This window comes from Rhinatrema bivittatum, chromosome 6 (genome assembly GCF_901001135.1).
Source record: "Rhinatrema bivittatum chromosome 6, aRhiBiv1.1, whole genome shotgun sequence".
NCBI lineage: Eukaryota > Metazoa > Chordata > Amphibia > Gymnophiona > Rhinatrematidae > Rhinatrema > Rhinatrema bivittatum.
This window is the reverse complement of record NC_042620.1, coordinates 369130549-369157448: the sequence shown is the minus strand read 5'-3', so window position 1 is coordinate 369157448 and position 26900 is coordinate 369130549. Positions and strand designations below refer to the sequence as shown.

Here is a 26900-nt window from a genome sequence, read left to right as displayed (position 1 = left end):
AAAAAAGGATTGGATAAGTTCTTGGAGGAGAAGTCCATTACCTGCTATTAAGTTCAGTTAGAGAATAGCCACTGCCATTAGCAATGGTAACATGGAATAGACTTAGTTTTTGGGTACTTGCCAGGTTCTTATGGCCTGGATTGGCCACTGTTGGAAACAGGATGCTGGGCTTGATGGACCCTTGGTCTGACCCAGTATGGCATGTTCTTATGTTCTTATATGTTAAAGTTATCATTTGATTATTTTCTGTATCTCGTTGTTTAAAAATGTAAACCGGAGTGAAGGCCTTCACCAATACTTCGGTATATAAAAACCTATAAATAAATAAATAAATAAATAAATAAATAAATAAATAAATGTGAACACTGCTTCTCACAGGACAAGTAGGATGGTAGTCCTCACATATGGGTGACATCATCAGGATGGAGCCCAATCATGGAAACTTTGATAGAAGTTTTCCGGAACTTTGACTGGCCCCTACTGGGCATGCCCAGCATGGCACTAACCCTACAGCCTGCAGGGGTCCCCCTTCAGTCTTCTTTTTTCCGCGCTGCAGTAGCCTCGAGGTTTAGGAGCTCTGTGGAGATTCCTGACAGGAATTTTACTCACAGAATTAACTAACGTTAAATTGCCCCACAGGGGTCCCTCCTCTAACTTCTCTCTAGCCGCGGTACTCCGGTAAGTTTTTTGACAGTTTTCCTTCGATTAACTTCGAGTTTGGCCCTTGCGGCCTACTGGCCGTCGTCCGTCCAGCGGCTCAATTTTTTTCTATGGCCATGGCGTCGGGGTTCTGCAGGTGCCCGGACTGTACTCGCACCATGTCTATCACAGACCCTCATGGCGTCTGTGTAATGTGTTTAGGCCGGAAGCATGATGTCCTGACTTGCACCAAATGTGCCCTCATGACACCCAAAGGTCGCAAGGCAAGGATGGAGAAGATGGGACTCCTCTTCCGTGCTCACACCCCGATGCCGTCCATCGCATCGACGTCATCGGAACCGGCACCGTCGACGTCGCACCAGCATCGACCACCGTCCGGTGACCGTCCGCCATCGACGTCTTCACGGCCATCGGCGCCCGTTACTCCCCCTCAGGATCGAGGGGATCGTAGGGAGAAACATTGCCATCGGCATCGTAAGACTCGGACTGTCGAGGGAGCGAAATCATCGACCTCGCCACCGTCTGAGCCATCATCGAAGAAACCCCGTCCAGAAAAGGCACCGACCATTCCTGCGACCGGGTCACTGAGGCCACCCTCACCCGATCGGGGTTTGGGAGTTGCGATTCCGCCTGTAAAGGTGGTCCCTCCGACTGTGCCTCCGCCTCCCTCTTCTGTCACGGAGCCGGGACTGCTTGCTCCAGGTCTCCGGGAAGAACTGGACCGGCTGGTTCAGGAGGCCATCGACAAGGCGATGCAACGACTTCAGGTTCCTTCGACACCGGCACCGATTGTGGAACCGGTCATCGACCCGATACCAGCAGCACTGGCACCGCTGCTATCCCGGATGGAGGCGCTCATAACCGCCCTTCCACCGGTGGTTCCTGGGTCTCCGATGGCTCCGGTGTGCTCCCCGTTGACAGCTTCATTGGGAGGAGAAACACCGTTCCGCATTCCTCCTTCGGGAGTTTTGCCTCAGCCATCGATGCCAATTCGTCCCTCGCCACCGATCCATTCATCTGGGGCAATACGTACTTCGGCGCCATCGATGCCTTTGATACCAGCACCGATGCCCTCCAGACCGTCCACAGTGCCCCCGGCGATTCCTTCGATTTTCTCGGATAGCCTCGGCCGGGGCCTTCGGGTATCCAACCCGCTTCTCGTCCTACAGGTCAGTCTGCTGATCCTTATGACACCTGGGGTGATGATACTTCTTCAGACACCGATGGCTTACCTTCACCTCCCTCTCCTACTGAAAGTAGAAAGCGTTCTCCTCCAGAGGACCTTTCTTTCATTAATTTTGTGAAGGAAATGTCTGAGTTGGTCCCTTTTCAGCTTCAGACGGAGCAGGATGATAGGCACCAGATGGAGTTGCTCCAGTTCCTGGATGCCCCTAAAGTAATCACTTCTATTCCCATTCATCAAGTTCTTCTTGACCTCCTCAAAAAGAACTGGGAAAACCCTGGATCCATTGCCCCAGTCCATAGAAAAGCTGACACTACCTATTTAGTACAGACAGCCCCCGGCTTTCAAAAGTCTCAGCTCGACCACCACTCAGTTGTGGTAGAATCGGCTCAAAAGAAAGCAAAAAGGACGAAGCCTCACTCATCTACTCCCTCCTGTTAAGGAACACAGGTTCCTAGACAATATTGTTCGACGAGTGTTCCAAGGGTCCATGCTTATCTCCAGAATTGCTGCTTACCAGCTGTATATGACCCAATACAATAGGGTCATCTTCAAACAGATACAGGACTTCTCTGAAACCCTGCCTGAACAATTCCAAGACCAGCTTCAAATCCTTGTCAACAAGGGGTTTGAGTCAGGAAAGCATGAGATAAGAACAGCTTACGATGTCTTTGACACCTCTAATAGAGTGTCTGCAGCTGCCATTTCGGCAAGACGATGGGCCTGGCTCAAATCTTCTGACCTTCGCCCAGAAGTACAAGACAGGCTATCTGACCTACCATGTGAAGGAGACAATCTGTTCGGTGAGAAGATCCAGCAAATGGTGGCTGAATTAAAGGACTATCATGAAACCCTTAAACAGCTCTCATCAATACCTTCCGACTTCCCTCGACAGCCCTTCAGGAAGGTCTCTAAGAAGTCATTCTTCCGTCCAAGGAAGTACTATCCTCCACCAGCAAGGTCCTGAACTACAAGACCTTATCAAAAGCCTCAGCCTCGCCAAGCCCGAAAGCAAAAGCCACAAGCAGCTCCCCAGCCGGGGCCTGCTTCAGGTTTTTGACTTTCACTTGGAGAGCAGCAGCCTGATTCCTCTGCCAAGCATACCAGTGGGAGGTCGATTGTGCCACTTTCACAACATGTGGCAATCAATCACAACCGACCAATGGGTGCTAGCAATCATTTTTCAGGGTTACCACCTAAACTTTCTTGCTCTTCCACCGAACTTACCACCTCTGCAGGCGTGGGGAGTATCCGACCACTCTGTCCTTCTGGAGCAGGAGGTTTCCCTTCTTCTCCAGTTAAGAGCAATAGAACCCGTCCCCCTTTTGCAGCAAGGCCTAGAGTTCTATTCTCGGTACTTTCTGATCCCCAAAAAATCCGGGGTCCTTCGTCCAATTCTGGACCTACGTGCTCTCAACAAGTACCTCCAACGGGAAAAGTTCAAGATGATAGCCTTGGGCTCGCTTCTACCTCTTCTACAAAAAGGAGACTGGCTCTGCTCTCTGGACCTCCAGGACGCATACACACACATTGCGACCACTCCCAACTCATCGCAAGTACCTCAGGTTTTTAGTAGGCCCAAAGCACTATCAATATCGAGTGCTTCCCTTGTCTGCACCACGAGTCTTCACCAAATGCCTCGTAGCTGTAGCAGCTTTCCTCAGGAAAGAAGGTGTGCACGTCTACCCCTATCTGGACGACTGGTTAATCAGGGCTCCAACCCCGGAAGCCGCTCTTTCGTCCCTTGATTTCACCCTACATACTTTTACTTTCTCTAGGATTTCTTGTCAATTACGGGAAATCCTATTTAATCCCATCTCAAAACTTGTCGTTCATTGGGGCAGACTTGGACACCTTACAGGCAAAAGCCTTTCTACCTCGACAACGAGCACTAACACTCGTGGCTCTCGCTCACCAGTTGCAGTCTCAACGTACAGCAACAGCTCGCCAATTCCTCGTCCTGCTAGGACACATGGCGTCCTCCATCCATGTTACAACAATGGCCCGCCTGGCCATGAGACTCATGTATTGGACTCTGAGGTCACAATGGATTCAAGCTGTTCAGCCTCTGTCGACCATTGTCCACATCACCAACTCACTCCGTCTGTCTCTCGCCTGGTGGAAAGATCCCAATCTCCTCCAGGGACTGCCTTTTCAAGTGCCAGATCCCCAACTCATTCTCACCACCGACGCTTCCAACCTCGGGTGGGGAGCCCACGTGGGCAATCTACAGACACAAGAATCTTGGTCTCCAAAGGAAGCCAAACATCAAATAAACTTCCTAGAGCTTCGAGCAATGTGATATGCTCTCAGGGCTTTTCAGGAACACCTATCAAATCACGTCATCCTGATTCAGACGGACAACCAGGTGGCCAGGTGGTACAACAACAAGCAGGGAGGCACAGGCTCCTTCCTCCTGTGTCAGGAAGCTGCGCAGATTTGGGCGGAAGCGCTCTCCCACTCGATGTACCTCAGGGCCACCTACTTGCCGGTAGTGGACAATGTCTTGGCAGACAAACTGAGTCGCGTCTTCCGGCCACACGAGTGGTCTCTCAACCCCTCGGTGGCAACCTCAATCTTTCGCGAATTGGGATACCCCCAGACAGACCTCTTTGCGTCCCTTCAGAACCACAAAGTGGACAATTACTGCTCCCTCATTCGGAACGAGCGCTCTCAGCCCAGCGATGCATTCTCCCTCACGTGGGCAACCGGTCTGCTCTATGCATTCCTTCCACTTCCTCTTCTTTCGAAGACTCTCGTGAAGCTACGTCAGGACAAGGGAACCATGATCCTTTATATGATATTATTTATTTCGTTCATTGTTCCTTTTTTCACTCCACTGTTTATTGTAAACCAGCATGATGTGATACCCTCACGAATGCCGGTATAGAAAAAATTAAAATAAATAAATAAATAAATAAAATAAATAAATGATCCTGATAGCACCTCACTGGCCACGCCAAGTGTGGTTTCCCATACTCCAGGATCTCTCCATCCGCAGGCACATTCCCTTGGGACTGGACCCGCATCTGATCACTCAAAATGATGGATGCCTATGCCATCCCAATCTTCGGGCCTTGTTCCTGACGGCATGGATGTTGAAAGGTTAATCCTTCAACCACTTAACCTTTCAGATTCGGTTTCTCGTGTCCTGATTGCTTCACGGAAGCCTTCCACAAGAAAATCTTATTCCTATAAATGGAAAAGGTACACATCATGGTGCACTTCACAGTCCCTTGATCCCTATTCCTGTCCAATCCCAAGATTTTTGGACTATCTCTGGCATTTCTCAGTCAGGTCTAAAAACCTCTTCCATCAGAATGCATATCAGTGCGGTAGTCGCCTTCCATAAAGGTGTCGGGGATGTCCCTATATCAGTACAACCCCTCGTAACACGATTTTTAAAGGGCTTGCTCCATATCAAGCCACCTTTACGTCCTCCGGCCCTTTCTTGGGACTTTAATCTGGTTCTCGGTCGGCTCATGAAAACTCCATTCGAGCCTCTTCACTCCTGTGACCTAAAATATCTCACTTGGAAAGTGATTTTCCTTTTGGCTATCACTTCAGCTCGCAGGGTTAGTGAGTTACAGGCCCTAGTTACCTATCTGCCTTACACTAAACTCCTGCAGGACCGGGCGGTACTCCGCACTCACCCTAAGTTTTTACCCAAGGTAGTTTCGGAGTTTCACATTAATCAATCCATCATACTACCTACCTTTTTTCCCAAGCCCCATTCCAGTCCAGGGGAACAGGCTCTGCATACCCTTGACTGTAAACGGGCTCTAGCTTTCTATCTAAACCGTACACTTGCCCACAGGAAGAGCACTCAGTTATTCGTCTCGTTCCACCCCAACAAATTAGGGCAACCTGTGGGTAAGCAGATTCTCTCCTCCTGGTTGGCGGACTGCATATCTTTTTGCTACCAGCAAGGGCATTCCTTTTCAAGACCGTGTTAAAGCACACTCTGTGAAGGCCATGGCGACTTCAGTAGCACACCTAAGATTGGTGCCGCTTCCTGACATTTGCAGGGCTGCCACCTGGAACTCTCTCCATACCTTCGCAGCCCACTATTGCTTGGACAAAGCCGGAAGACAAGATTCCATCTTCGGCCAGTCTGTCCTGCGTAACCTATCTCCAACGTGACGAACCAACACCCGCCTGCCCGGTGGGGTTCAGGAAGCCCTCTACCAAATGCCACCCCAGTTGTTGTGCCTGTTGCATGCCGTTGGGTACATTTGGTGCATGTTCGGACATCCTCAGCTCGGTACTCACCCATATGTGAGGACTACCATCCTGCTTGTACTGTGAGAAAGCAAGTGTTGCTTACTTGTAACAGGTGTTCTCACAGGACAGCAGGATGTTAGTCCTCACGAAACCCGCCCGCCGCCCCACGGTGTTGGGTTCGTAACGTTTTGTTTTATTTTTTCGGCACTGCTTGTAGCTAACAAATGAGACTGAAGGGGGACCCCTGCAGGCTGCAGCGTTAGTGCCGTGCTGGGCATGCCCAGTAGAGGGCCAGTCAAAGTTCTGGAAACTTTGATAGAAGTTTTCCGTGATTGGGCTCCATCCTGATGATGTCACCCATATGTGAGGACTAACATCCTGCTGTCCTGTGAGAACACCTGTTACAGGTAAGCAACACTTGCTTTATGCATCATACCATTTCCTAATTGTCTTGGCTAGTAGAAGACCTAATGTGGGCTCTACATGGCAGTGCACAGCTTGCCGCTGAACCACCAGGCCAATTCCTTAACACTTTTTTCTGTGACAGGTTTTCAAATTGCAAGTTATTTGTATTGCTATTTAGTGTGTACTCTACATACCAGATTCCAGGGATGAAGCAGCATGAGCATTTATGAACTGTATATAGGTTTTGTGCTCCCATGGGGCTATGACAATTCCGCAGGTTTACCTACACTAAATAAAGAACTCTGGGTACTTCTGCACATCTTTATTGTAATTGGTCATAACTTCACCAGGTTAATAGTCTTTGGTTGTAATCACTAGACCACGCCACCTCTTCAATTTGTTTTTTATTTCTGTTAATCCTTCCCTGTAGGTCTTTCTCACTTTCTTTCTGCTAGCAGGGAATCATCAGCAACTGTATTCTCTCACATTTCCTTCTCACATTGAGGTCCTTTGATGTAGTAACCTTTTGTTGAAAGGCTTCTCCTCATTCAAAGCTCCTCCTGGTGGCTATCTGTGAAGGACGACAAATGTGATTGCTAGAGCCACTGCCCTAAATGTATAAGAACTATATAAACAGAGCATTCCATTTTTTATTTTTTACCTCACTATTGTAGTGTAAGACCTTATTTCAGCTCAATATTTATTTATTTAAACATTTATCTTCTGCTTATAGCGAAAAAATCATGCTAGGCAAATTACAAAATTATAGTATCATAAAAACATTAAAACACTCAAAATAACAATATAAAATAACATAAAACATCTTTGCTATATTCATACTAAGGGCCTCATTTTCTAAAGTATCGCAGGCCTGCGATACTTTAGAAAATCGCGCTAACGGGGGGGCGGGGGCCGAAGCGGGGGGGCGGTCCAGCAGGGATCGCACCGCCGAGGTGCGATCGCTGCCGGCATCGCGCCCAATAACTACACCATAGAAGGTGTAGTTATTGGGCGCGAAATAGAGAGCGAAAAGGGCCTTACCTTTTCGCTTGGCGCGCTGTCCTCACGGAGTCGACCCCGGTGACGCCCCCGACTCCTCCTCTTCCGGGGCCGACTCCGCCCCGATTTCAGTAGCGCAGACCTGCGCTACTTTCGCTAGCTATCGCAGGCTTCCGCTAACAGCGGAAGCCTGCGATAGCTTTGGAAAATGAGGCCCTAAATCAGGTATATCATACTAAATCAGGTATATCAAGTTACCCATGTGCCTCAGAAAAGAAGTAAGTTTTCTGCTGCTTTCAGAAATGGACAATATCACTCAAATCTCATAACTTGTCTGGAAGAGTATTTCAGAGATTTGGACCTACAGAAAAGAAAGCTTGCCATTTAGTTTGTACAAGCTGTGCATATTTAATATGAGATAATAGAGTAAAGTAATAGCATATGATCTAAAGATGTGTTTATTTAAAGGCACCCCGACCACCAAAGCAGCCGAATATTCAAGACTTCCAGTTCTTTCCTCCTCGGTTGTTTGAGCTTCTGGAAAAGGAAATTCTTTATTACCGGAAGACTATAGGTTACAAGGTAATTGCACAGATCTTTATTAATATTATCTGTTAGTGCTTATTTACATTTCTTAGGTAAATTATGAATAAAGTGAAAATTTTACACCAGCAATTTAAACTTTCTGTAAATAAGTGTAGCATCAGTAATTGTGTAAGCTTCTCCCATTTTATCTTGCTAATATTTCTGCTTTATTTTGAAGAGACCACCTGAAAGGTGCAAGGGGAGCTTGTTTTTTATTGATGTTTTTTGGTCTTTATTCTTAGATTGGAGGTATAGGTGCCAGGTTTGAGATGTGGGCAAGAATATGGATTAGACACCAAAAGTAGTCCAACCGTATCTTTATTTGAGTGGAGACATGAAATCATACAAATGCCCGACTCAGGCCGAGTTTCGCCCCACTTGGGGCTGCCTCAGGGGCTAAAATGACAAATACAACATGTAAATAAACATACATACACAAATAATTGACATTCACTGATTAAAATCAAGAAATCATATAAGGGTACCACAGAAATAAACAAAACATAAATAGCACTTGATGGAAAAATTACATACATGAAATTGCATAATGTGATTTGACAAAGATGTTTGTACCTGTGTGAAGGTGTTCTCTTTTTATAAAAAAAAATGTTCTTATGTTATGCTTCAAATATATGATAGTCTGGAAATGAATGGACAAAATATTATGACTTATAAATTTGATTATATGGTCAAATAAATGTACATTATATTGTGAACCAAGGTAATATGTCTATAAATTATGGGCAACAAATGAAATCTTGAATGCATGTGACTAAACAATGTTTTAAATACACAATCACCAAACTCACTGAGGAATGGTCAAGAGGAAACTTGGTTTAGCAACTAAAACAACTACAGCAACTCAAAAAAATTTTTTTTGATAAAAAATAAATGAAAAAATTAGTCTCATACATATAATGTGTGAGTGCATGTTAAATAATGTGTATAATCCGCATAGATTCAAATTATAAAACGCTCTGTGACGATTTAGTGACATATCTAAACAACAGACCTTTATCGTGACTGGACATAAGCCTGTGTATAACCGGGCGAAAGATCTAATTGATATAACTGCCTTACTGGACCCCAAATTAATTAGCTTATTTTTATAATGGCTCTATTTTAATTATTACACAAAACCCGATATCACCTCAAATCAATCTTCAATCAATTTTTATAACATTTTCCAATCAGGAGAAAAAATCTCTCAATATTTAAAAACACTGTCAAATCCAAGTTATTTATCCACCACCAAGGTGAAAGAAAACTTTTTAGGGGAGGGAGAGGAAGGTTTCATACAATTTCATATCATTGCATCCAGCAATGTATGGCATTTTTAATCACGAACCAACCTCCTCCAACCCGTGAATATTTTTTCTATTTTTAACGTGATGTGATTTAGTGAAAAAATGACTTAAAACTGTTCCTTGGAATATTTTTAGGATTTTTCTACCCACAATTGGGTTTATTTTCAAACCTCCTATTTTTCAAGAAAGTCCCGAACAATTCTCAAATAACACCAATACACAGTTTTTTTTTTCAATTTTGCAACTGAGAAACTCCTAGTCACTTATCTATATTTAAAATCTTCCTTGAGGATTTTACCACCCACAATGGGGCTTCATTGAACCTCCTCTTTCTTTCAACAAGCACCGGAACGAATCTCAATAACGCCAACACATAGTTTTTTTCAATTCTCAAGCAGGGAACTTCCCCGTCACTTATCTGTGCACGTTTCAGCTGTTAATTCCATGTCCAAATCCCGACAAGGCCTCGTTTCGAATCGTGGATTCTTCATCAGGGGACAGAAGTCTTAATGTCACCATTTGAAAACTGTTCGGCATCTTCACACAATTTAAATCGTCAAATACATGGTCGCCATTTTAATTTAAAGCCCCAGGCGGCGTTTCTCTTTTATCTACTCAACGCTACTTCAAATTCGACCAATTATCAAAGGCGCTTACCAGCATGATTACGTGGCTTCTACGAATTGACATGATCTCACAACAGGGTATTCCACTCCAGTTCTTCATTTAATCCCCTTGGGGACTGCGTGTCCAAAGTGAAAATCCAATAAGCTTCCCTTAAGTCCAATGTACGTTTGCGGTCACCACCCCGCAACAAAATTGTTACTTGATCTATAATGATCCATTTTATCTGTGAAAAAGCATGATCGTTTTGAACACAATGTGAAACTATTGGAGCAGTTAACATCCGTGTCTGTAATCGAGATTTGTGTTCATTCAATCTGATTTTTATACTTCAAGTTTTTCTTCCGATATACTTTAGGGCAACTGCACCATAAAGCATATATTACATAGCTGGAATTACAGGTTGTCAGTGTTTTCCTTCTGATTTTATAACCAGACACCGGATCTTGCCATTCATCCCCTTCTAAGCAAGTGTCACAATGGCTGCACTGATTACATTTAAAATGTCCAACCACTTCTCGATTTAATGGGGTGCATGACTGAGCGTGTACTAGATAGTCTCTGATATTACTACCCCTAGAGGTCACAATCAAAGGAGGTTCTTGAAACACATCATGAATACCGAATATGTGCCAATGTGTTCTGATAGATTTAGCAATCGCTTGAAATGCTGTAGTCTGTTTAAGGACACAAACTAAATTGGGTTCCTGTTTTTTAGGTCTATATGCCAACAAGGCCTGTCTATCCGAATACCTTGCCCTTTTATAGGCCCTTTTTACAATTTTTTGTAGATACCCACGGGACAAAAATCTCTCTTTCAATTGAACTGCTTGCACTTCAAATTCTGCCAAAGTAGAGCAGATCCTCCGTATATGAAAAAATTGACTAATAGGCAATCCACACTTAAAAGAATAAGCATGGTGACTGTGGAACCTTAACAAATTATTGCGATCTGAAGGTTTCCGGAATATAGTGGTAGTTAATGTCTCTCTATGACGGGACATACGCATTCATATTACAGTAATCATTGTGAGTCACAATGTTCATATACTTAAAACCATACCTGTATTGTTTAAACCAAAGAAATTGCCCCACGTGTGCGCATTATTTAAAATTATGTAGATAACGTCGCATTTATTAAAACCACGTAAGAGTTGTATAAAACTATGCAAAATCATATAAATACTAAAAACCAGAGATTCAGGATCCCTCCACCCAGGCTGGGGGTGATGAGATAGAAAATGCCACCCCGGTGGAGGGGGATGATCCGCAGGTGCTCCGTTTGTTCCACAGGGAGGAACTGGATCCTTTAATCTCCCATGTACTTCAGGAGCTGGAGATCCCCATCCCACAAGAGGTGCCGGATACTTCTCCAGGGGATTCGGTTTTGGCGGGACTTTGGGCTCCACCCCAAACTTTTCCTTTCCATCTGAAGCTTTTCCAGCTCGTGACCCGTGAATGGGAGACCCCTGAGACCTCCTTGAGCGTTAGCAGGGCCATGGAAAAGCTTTATCCGCTTTCCAATGAATCACTCGACCTACTTAAGGTTCCCAAGGTAGATTTGGCGGTCACGGCCATAGCAAAGCATACTACTATCCCTGTGACAGGAGGCACAGCACTCAAGGACTTCCAGGATAGGAAGCTGGAAGTGTTGCTTAAGCGGATTTTTGGAGTGTCCGCTTTGGGAGTGCGGGCCGCAGTATGTAGCAGCCTTATGCAGAGGGCTACTCTCCGTTGGGTTCAACAGATGCTCACGGCCCAGGACCTCCTCCGGGGGATGTTTTGCAGGCGAACCGAATGGAATCGGCTGTAGCCTATACGGCTGATGCCTTGTATGATCTCCTTCGTACTTCGGCACGCACTATGTCTTCAGTGGTGTCTGCCAGGCGACCTCTATGGGTACGTAACTGATTGGCGGATGCCTCTTCCAAGTCTCAGCTGGGTTCCTTTCCTTTTAGGGGAAAATTGTTATTTGGAGACGAACTCGAGCAACTTATAAAGGCCTTGGGAGACAACAAGGTTTACAAGCTACCGGAAGACAAACCCAGGTTGGCCCGCTCACCCGGTGCCTACAGGGACCATTTTCGGGGACAGCGCAGTTTCTGGTCTGGTAGGGGTTCCTCCTCTTATAATACTAGACAATCGGCTACCCGAGCACAATCGTGGACATATTCCTTTCGTGGCAGATGACCTCAGCGTACTGGAGCCACCCATACCTTTGCGCACAACAATAAATCTCCCCAATGAAGGGGCGCCTGCCCATTCCTCAGTTCCAAGGATTGGGGGTTGACTGTCGCAATTTCGAGAGGAATGGGTCAAGATTACCTCAGACCAGTGGGTTCTAGATATTATAAATCAGTTATGCTTTGGATTTTGCTTGACCCCTGCGAGATCTCTTCCTGCAATCGCCCTGCGGGCCCCCGCAGAAGCAACAAGTTGTCCTCCAAACGTTGTCCCGGTTGAAGGCTCTCGGGGCCATTGTTTCGGTTCCCGGAGCCGAATGCCGGACCGGTCGCTACTCCATTTATTTCATAGTACCCAAAAAGGAGGCCTCCTTCCGGCTGATCTTGGACCTCAAGCAGGTCAACAGGGCGTTGCGAGTGCCTCTGTTTCACATGGAGATGTTGAGATCAGTCATTGCGGCAGTCCTCAAAGGCGAATTTTTGGCTTCTTTGGATTTGATGGAAGCTTACCTCCACATAGGAATCCATGCACACCCTCAGAGGTTTCTGCGGTTCATGATCATGGGACAACATTACCAGTTTTGCGCCCTACCTTTCGGGCTGGCGACAGCTCCCCGTGTGTTCACCAAAGTAATGGTGGTAATGGCAGCGAGCCTTCGGCGGGAAAGGATCTTGGTACATCCCTACCTGGACAATTGGCTTATACGAGCAAAGTCGGAGATCCTTTGCAGGGAAGCGGTTCGTTCAGTATTGCGTCGACTACGGTCCCTAGGCTGGGTGGTCAATTGTGCCAAGAGCCAGTTGGTTCCCTCCCAGGTGTTGGAGTTTTTAGGAGCCCGCTTCGATACCGCTGTCGGCAAGGTTTCACGCCCTCTGGTGCGGATGGACCGGTTGGTGTCTCAGGTACGGTGCCTGTTGTCTCTTCTCTCACCCATGGTGTGGGACTATTTACAGGTTCTTGGTTTTAAGGCATTTACACTGGAATTGGTTCCTTGGGCTTTTGCACATATGAGACCTTTGCAGGGGGCGCTACTTTCTCGTTGGGATCCCAAGTCGAAAGAGTTCCACCTTCCATTGCTCTGCTAGAACAGGCCAGATCCAGTCTGGATTGGTGGCTAATTCCGTATCACTTACTTCAAGGGGTGGACCTGGAGAATCCTCAATGGATAATTGTGATGACCGATGCCAGCCTATCTGGTTTGTCAATCTCGGTCAGCGCAGGGTCTTTGGACTCCATCACAGACCAAGTGGTCCACCAATCGCTTAGAGACCAGGGCGGTTCGTCTGGCACTGCAACAATTTCTATCCCTGGTCCACCACCAGGCAGTACGGATTCTGTCCGACAATGCGACCACCGTGGCCTACATAAACCGTCAAGGGGGTACAATAGTTGCCCCATGGCCGAAGAAGCGGACATGTTAATGGCCTGGGCAGAATGCAATCTGGCCCGCATTGCTGCGTCTCACATAGCCAGGGTCGACAACATTCAGGTGGACTTCCTCAGTCGACAGCGGCTAGATCCCGGAGAGTGGGAGCTATCCAGAGATGCGATGCGGCTAATTTCAAGCCAGTGGGCCCCCCCCCCAGGCCTGGACTTAATGGCGACGCGACTGAACGCCAAGGCGTCCCGTTTCTTCAGTCGCAGAAGGGATCACAGATCAGAGGGGGTGGACACCCTAGTTCTTCCTTGGCCGTCCCACATTCTCCTTTATGTGTTTCCTCCTTGGCCGTTGGTAGGAAAGATATTGCGACGCATAGAATCTCATCAAGGACCGGTGATTCTAGTGACTCCGGAGTGGCCGCGAAGACCGTGGTTCGCGGATCTGGTCAATCTAGTGGTGGACAGTCCTTTGTGCCTCAGTCACCTGCCGAACCTGCTCCAGCAGGGTCCAGTATTTTTCGATCAGGCAGTCCGCTTCTGTCTAGCCGCTTGGCTTATGAGAGGAGACAATTAAGAAAGAAGGGCTACTCGGAAGCGGTTATTGCCACTCTCCTACGGGCAAGAAAAACTTCTACATCTATTACCTACATTTGACTATGGAGGGTGTTTGATTCTTGATGCCGTGGGTTGTCTTTGACCCCGTGGCAAGCCACTATTGGTCACATTCTTGCCTTTTTGCAGGACGGTTTACGGAAGGAATTGGTGTGCAGGAAGCAGCCTTGGGCTGTGTTACCATGTTCCATACCGGCAAGGTTGCTCCCCGCGGCCCGTGTGATTCCCCTGCTGCCACCTCTGATCCCGCGACGCCAGCAGCACGTCTGCGCTCCGCACGGGCTCGGCGTTCCCCCAGGACGTCAGCAGCCTACACTGACGCCGGAGGCAGCTCTTGCGCGAAATCGCGCCGTGGACACGCCCCCTGACGTCAGACGCCGATCAGCTGCGACTTTGCGTGGGAAAGGAGGGAGATTTAAGGAGAGCCTTCCTTCCAGCCCGTCGCTTCGGCCACAGTGCATTTTGGTGAGTGTCTTGCTGCTCTTCCTGCCTGTTGCTCTGCTCCTGACCTGGATCGCCGTATCGGACTTCTCTGCCTGCTGCCTGCCTACCGGACCTGTTTGCCTTGGTTCTTTGTTTGCTGCCTGCCCTGACCTGGACTGCCTTATCGGATTACTCTGCCTGCTGCCTGCCTACCGGATCTGTTTGCCTTGGTTCTTTGTTTGCTGCCTGCCCTGACCTGGACTGCCTTATCGGATTACTCTGCCTGCTGCCTGCCTACCGGATCTGTTTGCCTTGGTTCTTTGTTTGCTGCCTGCCCTGACCTGGACTGCCTTATCGGATTACTCTGCCCGCTGCCTGCCCTGACCTGGACTGTCTATAGGATACTCTACAGACCGCTTCTCCAGCGTTACCACTCCTTGCTCCCGGAGAGGGTCACCTTCCGTTCCTGAGCGGGACGGGTACAAGGTAAGCGGCCTCAACCTAGGTTCCACCATCCTGAGTAACAGGCTGCTTTCATGGTAAGGTTAATAGTGCTTCCATCGCTGCTCACCTGGATGTGGCAAGGTTCTTGAAAGGGGCCAAGCATTTGAAGCCTTCAGTGCGCGCAATCTGTCCCTCCTGGAGTTTAAATTTGGTTCTCCGTAGCCTTTGCGAGTTTCTCTTTGAGCCTTTGAAGGAGCTACGTTGAAGGATTTAATGCTTAAAATGGTTTTCCTCGTGGCTATCTGTTCGGCTAGACGAGTTTCGGAGCTTCAAGCCTTGTCATGTCGGGAGCCTTTTCTGCGTATCTCTGATTCGGGGATTTCTCTTCGGACAGTGCCCTCATTCCTTCCGAAGGTAGTCTCAGCATTTCATGTCAACCAGTCAATCGAGTTGCTAGCATTCTCTGTTGAGGATAAGGAGCTGAGGAGGTTGGATGCCCGTAGAGTCCTTTTGCAGTACCTAGAGGTTACTAATTCGTTCAGATTGTTGGATCATCTTTTTGTGTTTTGGAGCGGTCCTAAGAAAGGGACTAAGGCTTCTAAGACTACCATTACTCGCTGGTTGAAAGACGCTATTGCTTCTGCTTATATAAGTCACGGGCGCCCAGTACCAGAGGTTAATAAGGCGCATTCTCTTCGTTCGCAAGCGGCATCATGGGCAGAAAGCCAATGTGTTTCACCCCAAGAGGTTTGTCGAGCGACCACTTGGAAATCCTTGCACACGTTTGCTAGACATTACCGATTGGATGTCCGGGATCCGAAGGTGGATTCCTTCGGCAGCAGTGTGCTTCGAGCCGGACTCTCCAGGACCCACCCCTTTTAGGGCAGCTTGGGTACATCCCAGCAGTCTGGACTGATCCTGGTACGTACAGGGAAAGCAAAATTAGTTCTTACCTGAATTTTCATTCCTGTAGTACCAAGAATCAGTCCAGACGCCCGCCCATTGGCAGGAGAGTCCGTACAGCAGTTTGTATTTCTCTTGGCAGATTATTTCACAGACTACGCATCTACGCGACATAGTCATTGTTGGTTTGAGACGTTTATATACGTTATGCTTTTTCAAGACATTTAGTTTTTGACTTGATCTAGTCATTGGTTGATGCATTAAACTCAAATAAAATAAATTAAATTAACATAGTTCTAAGAATAACCATTCATTCTGCTTTGATATTGATTATACTGAGGGATCGCAGGTGGCACACCAGGTTATATGATGGGTGCTTTTCAGCTTTTCTCTGACTCCATCTGCTGGAAGGGAGGCATAACCCAGAAGCCTGGACTGATCCTTGGTACTACAGGAACGAAAATGAACAGGTAAGAACTAATTTTCCTTTCTGAACTTGTGTTAAATTCAGTTTAAAAAAAGTGTTAGAAAACTTTTTACTGATCCTTTTCGGTGTTCCTCGCGTTTTTCTTGGTGCAGGTTCCTCTTCATTTCCCCCTTCCTCCCCCGACTGATGTAGTGGTTGTCGCTGGCTCTTCCAAGGAGGAAGCCCCGTCGGTACCGGTGATGGCCCTGCAGCTTATAGTCCAGCTTTGCTGGGTCCAGTGCCGGTGCCTAGGCCTGACCCAGCCGAGCACCTGGATTACAGTGAGGTTGAGGCTCTTTATCATCCTTGGGGGGATGACACTATGGAATCCTCCTCTGAGGGTTTCCCATCAAAACCATCTGCTCTGGAGGAGCAAAGGAGGTCTCCCACGAGGACCTGACCTTCACAAGATTTGTATGGGCAATGGCAGAGGCCATCTCATTTCAGTTGATGACGGAGGAGGATTCCAGGCACAAGATGCTGGAGATCCTCCAGTTTGTGGAGGCTCCTAAAGAGATCGTGGCAGTCCCTTTGCACGAGATCTTTAAGGAGTTCCTGTTGAGGATTTGGGAGCACCCCCTCATGGTTCCATCAGTGAACAAGAAGGCAGACAGGGTTTACCTTGTCCAACAGGCTACTGAATTCGACAAACTCAGCTGGAACACCAATCGGTAGTGGTTGAATCCACTCTCAAGAAGGCGAAGTGCTTTCAGACCCATGCCTCGGTGCCCCCGGAAAGAGAGCACAGAGTGCTGGATGCTCTTGGGAGGAAAGTTTTTCAGGGGGCAATGCTCATTGCCCGCATCACCTCCTACCAGCTCTACATAAGCTGATACTCTTGCAACTTATGGAAGCTGGTGCAGGAGGCGGCCGAGCGGCTGCCTCAACAGCAGTAAGACATCTTTCTGTGCGTCAGGGGCTGGAGTGCCAAAAACATGAAGTGTGCTCCACCTACGAAGCTTTTGAGACAGCAGTGAGAGTCTCTGCCGGCAGAATTGCATGGCTGCGGACCTCAGATCTCAGATTGGAGGTACAGGAAAGACTCGCTGACCTGCTGTGCACTGGAGAGAACCTCTTCAGGGATAAGGTGAGGGACGCGGTGGCCCAGCTGCAGGATCACCATGAGACCCTCCAACAACTCTCAGCCAGGAGGTCGGCGAAGCACGGGCAGAGGAAGCCTTTTTACCACCAGAGGAAGTACTATCTTCTGGCCCCTTGCTCCCATTCCCAGAGAGTGAGCTCTCGCGGCCATCCCAGGCAGCAGCACGCTCCCAAGCCCAAATCTTGGGATGGGGTTTTGACTGGATCTCAGGAAGCATCAGCCAGCCACCCGTATCCAAGATGCTTGGGGGCAGGTTACTGTTCTTAGCGAATCGGTAGCCCAGAATAACATCAGACCAGTGGTACAGCAGGGAGGGAGAGAAAAGAGTCACCATGGCCAAACCAGTGCAGAACATCAAAAAGGTAATCCCATTCCACATGGTCAAAGGCTTTTTCAGCTTCTAGGGAGAGCGCAACTAAGGGTTCTTGGATGTCTTTGGATACATGTAAAAGATTTAAGAAAAGCCGCACATTGTCCATGATAAGGCAGTCTTTCATAAAATCAGACTGAGAAACATGTAAGAGTTTACCTACCACACCACCAAAGCACAAGGTTAACAGTTTAGCAAAAATTTTGTAATCTACATTGAGTAAGGAAATTGACCTAAAATTGGAGACTAAGAGAGGGGTCTTTATTTGGTTTGTCTTGCGAGAAGCGCCATGACACCACTAAGAAAGAAAAAAAAAGTAAGAGCATGGGGCTTCTTCATTTGACCATTGGGGAAGACAGTTGCAAGCTGTCAAGATAAGAAACCACCTCCGAGGGATACTCATAGGAACGGGTGGAGTTGTTATGAGTCACCCGCATTTGAGCCAGGTATACAAGGCCATATTGAGCTCCCACCTCAAGAAGGCGTGGTTGCAGGCCCAGAAAGAGTTTGCGATGAAGCTGCTTTGGTTTTCACTACATCCGGTAGGGAGGTAAGACGCATGGTGTCGAAAGTGATCGGCGATTTAGCTTTTGCTGCTGTCAGGATCGCTAAAACTTGTGGATAATGTAACACATTTAGATGGACTGCGGGTGTGAAGCATGACAAAATGTGGTGCGCCCGTTCAATTTCTAGAGGGAGATTGGAGTGCAGATTCAGACCCGCAGGGATCAGGTGTCTGAGAAATGGTAGTATATCCGATCCTTCTTTGCCCTCTGGTACACCGAGAATGTGGATGTTATTGCGTCGATTGCGATTCGATAAGTCTAAAAGGCTTCGCTGCAAGGTGGTGAGCTTCAGTGATAGGGCTTGTACACCAACAACTGCTGCTTCATAAGCATCCACCCTTTGTTCCAGGGTGCCTATGCATGGGGACAAAGCTACAACATTAGCAACCAGATCAGAGAGTTCTAGTTTGATCGCACAGGTGGTTTCAGTATTAACACGCAACCTGTCCTTCAGTTGTTGCAGTTCTGCGAGGACTGGATCCTGAGCAGAAGACCTTGCCTGCAGGTTCTTTCTCTGGGGATGGTGGATCATATTTTGTTCTTTTGGTCCCCGAAGCAAGCGCAAAAGCCGCCTCAATCTTCCCAGATTTAGTGATAGACATCTTATAGGGCAGTTCCAAAACCTCAAAAAGCTATAGAGCAGGATGGGCAGCAGTAGATGAGAGAAAATGCAAGGAGTTCAGAGGAGCAGAGAAACTAGGCAGCCATCTTCCTTAGTGCTCACCAGCACCCCCTATTTAAGTATCTTTATTGTTAAGCAATAATAAACAAAACAGCTGGTTTGAGCTCTTCAACAAAGCAATTGTTAATTATAGTTCGTATTGTAGAGGCATCTGTCTCTCTCCCTGGACCCTACTCATCCTTCTGGCCCTGTTCTCTTATTCCCACTGTCAGTGCTCCACCCTATCCCAGAATCCCTTGCTGGGTTGGGATTTAAGAAGGACCGATACAGATAACTGTACCCAGTCCATTAAGATGGTCTGAGGGAACTCCATAGATGCTCCCTCATACTCTATCTGCGGGCAGGGAGGTCATGGTTCATGCAATCATTGTTCCACTTACTGGACCACATGATACGTTGGGGAAAGTATGCGTAATCATGGGTATTGATACTTAGGCCATGTTGTTAGGCAGTCTGCTCCAAGATCAAACTGACCCTGCTCTGGTACCCTTTGGGTTGCCAAGTTGGTAAAGAAATCCGGTTTCTTCAGGGATTTGCATGTGCAGCACCCCTGCTTTCTCCTAAGACAAGCAAGATTTTATTTATTTATTTATTTATTTATTTAAAATTTTTATATACCGACATTCATCCAGGATATCATATCGGTTCACATTGTAACGCAAAAACAAACGCACGGCATGGCGCTTTACATTGAACAGTAAAAAACATGATAACAAGGCATTAACGAGAGGGGGGAACAATAATATGGGAAGTTTTGCAATAAAATTATATACAAGAATTGCAATTATATACATATGTACAAAAGAAAGAAAACTATGAGGTTAATTTTAATCAGGCTAGGAGATAAGATGGGGAAGAGAAGGGAGGAGAGCAAGGAAAGAGGGGGGCAGAGAGAAAGAAAAGAAGGTGGCGGAGAAAAAGGGAGGGGAGAGTGGGGCGGTAGAATGGGAAACAGGGGAGGAGTGTGGAGAGTGGGAACAGTGGTGAGGTATAGTGAAAAATTAAGTGTATGCTTTTGCAAAGAGCCAGGTCTTGAGCTTCCGCTTGAAAGATTTGAGGCATTCTTCTTGCCGTAGTTCAACAGGCATTTTGTTCCAGAGGGTCGGCCCGGCTATCGATAGTGCACGGGCTCTTGTGGAAGTGAGTTTATAGAGTTTAGGAGAGGGGATAGGCATGGTTGCTAGATGTGCTAGTCTGGTGGGCTTATTAGACTGGTGTAAACGGAAGGATTCATTGAACCAGTTCATTTCGGGATTGTATAGGGCTTTGTGGATGAGAGAGAGAGCCTTATATTGTATGCGGGAGGCTATTGGAAGCCAATGTAGGTCTTTTAGAACAGGTGTAATATGGTCATGTCTACGTAAATTGGTCAAGATCCGGGCTGTGGTGTTTTGTAAGATTTGAATGGGATGGATGGCATTATTAGGTAGGCCGAGGAGTAGGGAATTGCAGTAGTCGGTTTTGGCGAAGATTGTGGTTTGGAGAACTGTACGGAAATCGGGGGGATGTAATAAGGGTTTGAGTTTTTTTAGTGTGTGGAGTTTAAAGAAGCCGTCTTTTAGAATGTTATTTATGAATTTCTTTAGTGTGACGTGACCATCAAGAATGATACCCAGATCACGGACTTGTTGAGTAAATTGGAACTGAGGAAAAGGGGGGAGGATCGGTTGGCTTTGGGGTGAGATGAGCATAATTTCAGTTTTATTGGTATTAAGAGTATTAAGATGGTAGTCCTCACACATGGGTGACATGATCAGATGGAGCCCAGCACGGAAAACTTCTGTCAAAGTTTCTAGAACATTGACTGGCACACTGAGCATGCCACTATTTGCATGGTTACGTGGGTCCCTCTTCAGTCTCTTTCCACGGTGCTGTTCCTCACAGTTGTGGAGCTCTGCTCTGTTTCTCTCGGTTTTGCGATTTTTTTTTTCACGTCACTTCCATGCTGGGGTCCCTCTTCTCCAGTCCTCCCTTATTCAGTAGGGTAGTCAGTAAGTTTTTCTCACAGGACAAGCAGGATGGTAGTCGTCACATATGGGTGACATCACAGGATGGAGCCCAATCACGGAACACTTTTGTCAAAGTTTCTAGAACTTTGACTGGCACCTACTGGGCATGCCCAGCATAGCACCAACCCTGCATCCAGCAGGGGTCCCCCTTCAGTCTCTTTTTTTCCGCACAGCATTAGCCACGCGGGTTAAGGAGCTCTCTAGAGATTCCTGACAGGAATTTTCCTCACGGAACTTCTTTAAAAATTTTCAAAAACATTCTACCCCATAGGGGTCCCCCTATAGATATCTGTGCTCCGCGGTCGAAAGGTAAGGTGTTATCCTTGTTGCGGTCGATTCCTGTTGGGTTTTCCCTTAGGGGCCTACTGGCCATCGACCGCACCGCGGCTAAATTTTTGTCGAAGCCATGGCGTCGGGTTTTCATCAGTGCCCCGATTGTCATCGGACAGTGTCCATCACAGACCCGCACAGAGTTTGTGTATTGTGCCTGGGGTCCACCCACGATTCCCTAACTTGCACCAAATGTGCCCAAATGACGCTGAAGGACCGTAAAGCCCACTTGGAAAAAATGGAGTTTATTTTTCATTCAAAACCCCTGACTCCATCGACCGCTTCGACTTCGTCTGAGCCGGTGCCATTGACCTCTCGCCAGCAGCGGGACACCGTTGTGGCCCGACCGGCATCGACTACTCCGAAGGTGTCGATTTCTTCCTCATCGCCTCAGGAGAAGGACCGAGGAGAACATCGTGAAAAGCGTCGACACCGGCATCGGAAGACTCAGTCCGCTGATCCAGGCAAGCCCTTGGCATCGGCATCGACAGAGACACCGACAAAGAAATCCCGTCCAGAGAAGGCCCCATCCTTCTCTGTGACTGGGTCACCAAGGCGTTCCTTGCCTTTGTCGGTGCAGGGAGCCATGACTCCACTTTTACTGATGAACCCTCTGGCTATGCCTCTATTGCCTCCTACTCCGAGCTGGGGTTACGCGCCCCAGGCTTCCGTGAGGAATTGGATCAGATGATCCAAGAGGCCCTCGGAAAAGCACTGCAAGGATTCCAGCCTCCATCAACACCGGTACCGGTGCCCGAGCCGGTCACCGATCCAATTCCCAAGGCGCTCGTACCGCTGCTGCGTAAACTGGATGCGTTGGTCGTGCCCTTCCACCGGTGCCCTCCATCGATGCCCTCTCCCTTAAACGCCGATACCTTTGTCATTGGACGGTGAAGAAACACCGATACCCATACCACCACCTGGAGTTCTGCCACCGTCTCATCCATTGATGTCACTGGTTCCATCGGTGCCGCCTTCGGTGCCACCATCGATGCCCCTTCCAATGCCATCAATGCCCAAGCCTGGACCTTCAGGAATACTGCCATTTTTTCTCTCTGAAGATCCACAGGTAGCTGGTGGTCAACCTTATGATCCTTGGACAGATGATTCTTCCCAGGATACAGACGATCTGCCCTCAGAGCCCTCTCCCCCTGAAGAGAGAAGGTGTTCTCCTCCAGAGGATCTGTCCTTTATTAACTTCATTAAAGAAATGTCTGAGACAATTCCATTTCAGCTTCAGACAGAAGAGGATTCAAGGCACAAGATGCTGGAAGTATAGTTCCTTGATACCCCTAAGGAAATCATGTCTATTCCTATTCATGAAATCCTAATTGATCTTCTAAAAAGGAACTGGGAACACCCAGATTCGGTTCCGTCTGTCAACCGTAAGACAGATTCCACCTATCTGGTTCAGTCAGCTCCTGGGTTTCAAAGATCACAACTGGATCATCACTCTGTGATTGTGGAATCAGCCCAGAAAAAGGCACGGCGTTCCAAATTTCATTCCTCCATACCTCCAGGGAAGGAGCGAAAATCCCTTTATGCTTTTGGCAGACAGGTCTTTCATGGCTCAATGCTTATATCTCGCATTGCCTCTTATCAGTTATTCATGACCCAGTATAACAGAATCCTTTTTAAGAAGATTCAGGATTTCTGAATCTTAATCTGACCAGTTCCAGGATGACCTAAATGCTCTGGCTCAAAAAGATCTGGATGCGTACGACATATTTGACACTGGCTGTAGGGTGTCCGCAGCGGGGATTAGTGCAAGAAGGTGGGCCTGATTGAAATCCTCCGACCTAAGACCAGAGGTACAGGACAGGTTGGCTGACCTACCCTGTGCTGGTGATAATCTTTTCGGAGACAAGATCTAGGAGACTGTGGCGCAGCTAAAGGACACCATGAAACGCTGTGCCAACTTTCCTCAGTGCCTGCTGATTTCTCTTCCACCTCCAAGAAGATTTTCAGGCGAGATTCTAAGAGGCTGGCCTACAAACCAAGAAGGTATTATCCTCCAGCTTCCCGAGGTCGTCCTTCCAAGCCTTATCAAAAAGGTCAGTCCAGACAATCCCGACCTCAGAAGTCCCAGCCAACTCCTCAGCTGGGACCAGCATCAGGATTTTGACTCCTTCCTGGAGAGCATATGCCAACCTCCTCTTCTATCTGTACTGGTCGGCGGCCGATTGTGCCACTTCACCAACATTTGGCACACAGTCACCACCGATCAGTGGGTGCTTGCGGTAGTCACTCAGGGTTATCATCTCAACTTCCTGACTGTACCGACGGACTCCCCACCCCGGCCGGCGTGGGGTTCGTCTGACCACTCTCCCCTTCTAGAACAGGAGGTTTCAACCCTCCTCCAGTCCCAGGCAATAGAACCAGTACCCCTCTCCCAACAGGGGCAAGGGTTCTATTCCTGGTATTTCCTCATCCCAAAAACGTCAGGTTGCGTTAGTTCAATCCTGGACCTTCGCACCCTAAACAAATATCTACAAAGGGAGAAGTTCAGGATGGTGACCTTGGGCTCTCTACTTCCTCTTCTACAAAGAGGGGATTGGCAGTGCTCTCTGGATCTCCAAGACGCATACACACACATCTCAATTATTCTATCTCATCGCAGATTCCTGCGATTCCTGGACAGCCCTCACCACTTCCAGTACCATGTACTACCAATCGGCCCAGCGTCCGCTCCACGAGTCTTTACCAAGTGCCTCATGGTGGTCGCAGCCTTCCTCAGGAGTCAGGGTGTCTTGATGATTGGTTAATAAGGGCTCTGTCTCAACAAGCCGCATTGGCATCCTTGCATCTCACTCTCCATACCCTAATCTCCCTAGGGTTTCTAATCAACTATCCCAAATCCAAGATAGTTCCATCCCAAACCCTATCCTTTATAGGGGCTGACCTAAACACTATACAGGCGAAAGCCTTCCTCCCTCAGGATCGGGCTTTCACCCTGGCTTCTCTGGCACATTTGCAGACTCGAGTATCCTCAACTGCTCATCACTTCCTCATACTGCTGGGTCACATGGCATCTGCGGTGCATGTCACTCTGATGGCCCGCCTAGCCATGAGGGTAATGCAGTGGGCCTTAAAATCACAGTGGATTCAAGCTTATCAGCCAATGTCCAGCATTGTTCATGTTACCACACAGCTCCGCCTGTCGCTTGCCTGGTGGATACAACACGCCAATCTACATCAAGGCCTTCCATTTCAGGCTCCAGATCCTCAAATTACCTTGACAGACCCCTCCAACCTGGGGTGGGGTGCTCATGTCGGCGATCTACAGTCCCAGGGAACCTGGTCTCCAGAGAAAGCCAAGACCAGATAAATTTCCTGGAGCTTCGGGCAATCAGATATGCCCTCAAGGTTTTTCAGGATTGCCTTTCGAACAAAACCATCCTGATTCAAACCGACAATCAGGTGGCAATGTGGTACATCAACAAGCAAGGGGGAACGGGCTCCTAACTCGTGTGTCAGGAAGCTGCATAGATATGGGCGTGGGCCCTTTCCCACTCGATGTGCCTCACAGCCACTTACTTGCCAGGTGTGGACAATGTGTTGGCGGACAAGTTGAGTTGCACGTTTCATCCGCACAAGTGGTCTTTCAACCCCATGGTAGCGGACACAATATTCCAACGTTGGGGTTACCCTCACATAGACCTCTTTGTGTCAGTCCACAACCGCAAAGTAGAAAACTTCTGCTCTGTATCTCGCAGCCACCACTCACAACCGAGGGACGCTTTCGCCCTCTCGTGGGCCAGCGGTCTCCTCTATGCATACCCTCCACTTCCACTCATATCAAAGACTCTCATGAAGTTACGGAGGGACAAGGGCATAATGATTTTAATAGCCCCTCACTGGCCATGCCAGGTGTGGTTCCCAATCCTCCAGGACCTCTCAGTGCACAGGCACATTCCTCTGGGGAAGGATCCTTTTCTGTTAACTCAGAACAACGGGTGCCTTCGCCATCCCAACCTCAGGCCCTGTGTCTGACTGCCTCGATGTTGAAAGGTTAATTCTCCAACTTCTTAACCTTTCAGAGTCGGTGTCCCGAGTCCTGGTAGCTTCATGAAAGTCTTCCATGAGTAGGTCTTATTGTTCCAAATGGAAGAGGTTTACCGTCTGGTGCACTTCCATGTCCATAGACCCCTGCACCTGTTCCACGACGAAGTTTTTGGACTATCTCTGGCACCTGTCGGAGTCAGACCTGGAAACCTTCTCCATCAGGGTGCATGTCAGCGCGGTAGCTGCGTTTCATAAGGGCGTGGGGGATGTCACTATTTCAACACAACCCTTAGTAAAACGCTTCATGAAGGGCTTGCTCCACTTAAAACCTCCACTGCGCCTCCGGCCCCTGCTTGGGACCTTAACGTAGTTTTGGGGTGGCTCATGAAACCTCCGTTTGAGTCTCTCCACTCTTGTGATCTCCGTTATCTCACCTGGAAAGTAGTTTTCTTCTCGCTATTACCTCCGCTTGCAGAGTTAGTGAGTTGCAGGCTTTAGTTACTCGCCTTACACTAAAATTCTGCATGACAGGGTAGTGCTCCGCACTCACCCTAAGTTTTTATCAAAGGTAGTATTGGAATTTCATATTAATCAATCCATCATCCTACCTACCTTTTTTCCCAGGCCCCATTCAAACCCAGAACAGGTTCTGCATTCCTTGGACTGCAAACGTGCTCTAGCCTTCTATGTAGACCGCATGTCGGCCCACAGGAAATCCACCCAATTGTTTGTTTCTTTCGACACTATTAAATTGGGAAATCCTGTTGGAAAGCAGACCCCCTCCTCCTGGTTAGCGGACTGTATTTATTTTTGCTATCAGCAAGCAGGTATTCCGCTGCAAGACCATGTGAATGCACACTCTATCAGGGCCATGGCGACATCAGTAGCGCACCTCTGGTCGGTGCCGCTTTCTGATATTTGTAAGGCTGCTACCTGGAGTTCGCTCCATACCTTCACAGCCCATTATTGCTTAGATAAGGCTGGCAGGCAAGATTCCATCTTTGGCCAGTCTGTTCTTCACAATCTCTTTTTCAGTTTAACTAGCCAACATCCTTCCACTAACCCGTCCAGGGTTTCAGGATGCCCTCCTTACCAAATTCCACCCCTGTTGTTGTGCCTGTTGCACGTCTTTGGGTGCATTTGGTGTTGTGTTTGGGCATCCTCAGCTCGCTACTCACCCATATGTGAGGACTACCATCCTGTGTTCTCACAGGATGTTAGTCCTCACGAAACCCGCCCGCCACCCCGTGGAGTTGGGTTCGCTTACGTTTTCTTATTTTATTTTTCGCAAGTATTTTTACTATAAGACGAGACTGAAGGGGGACCCCTGCTGGATGCTGGGTTGGTGCTATGCTGGGCATGCCCAGTAGGTGCCAGTCAAAGTTTTAGAAACTTTGACAAAAGTGTTCCGTGATAGGGCTCCATCCTGTGATGTCA

At 47.9% G+C, this 26900-nt stretch overlaps 1 protein-coding gene across 2 annotated transcripts in view; it reads left to right on the top strand.

Moving 5' to 3' along the window:
• Nucleotides 1-26900, top strand: part of SMARCA1 (SWI/SNF related, matrix associated, actin dependent regulator of chromatin, subfamily a, member 1) — an 856940-nt gene that overhangs the window by 589999 nt on the left and 240041 nt on the right. For both annotated transcript variants that reach the window (XM_029607880.1, XM_029607879.1), the window contains exon 19: nt 7940-8053. In XM_029607880.1, the coding sequence (XP_029463740.1) occupies nt 7940-8053 (114 nt within the window). The remainder of the gene's footprint in view (nt 1-7939; nt 8054-26900) is intronic.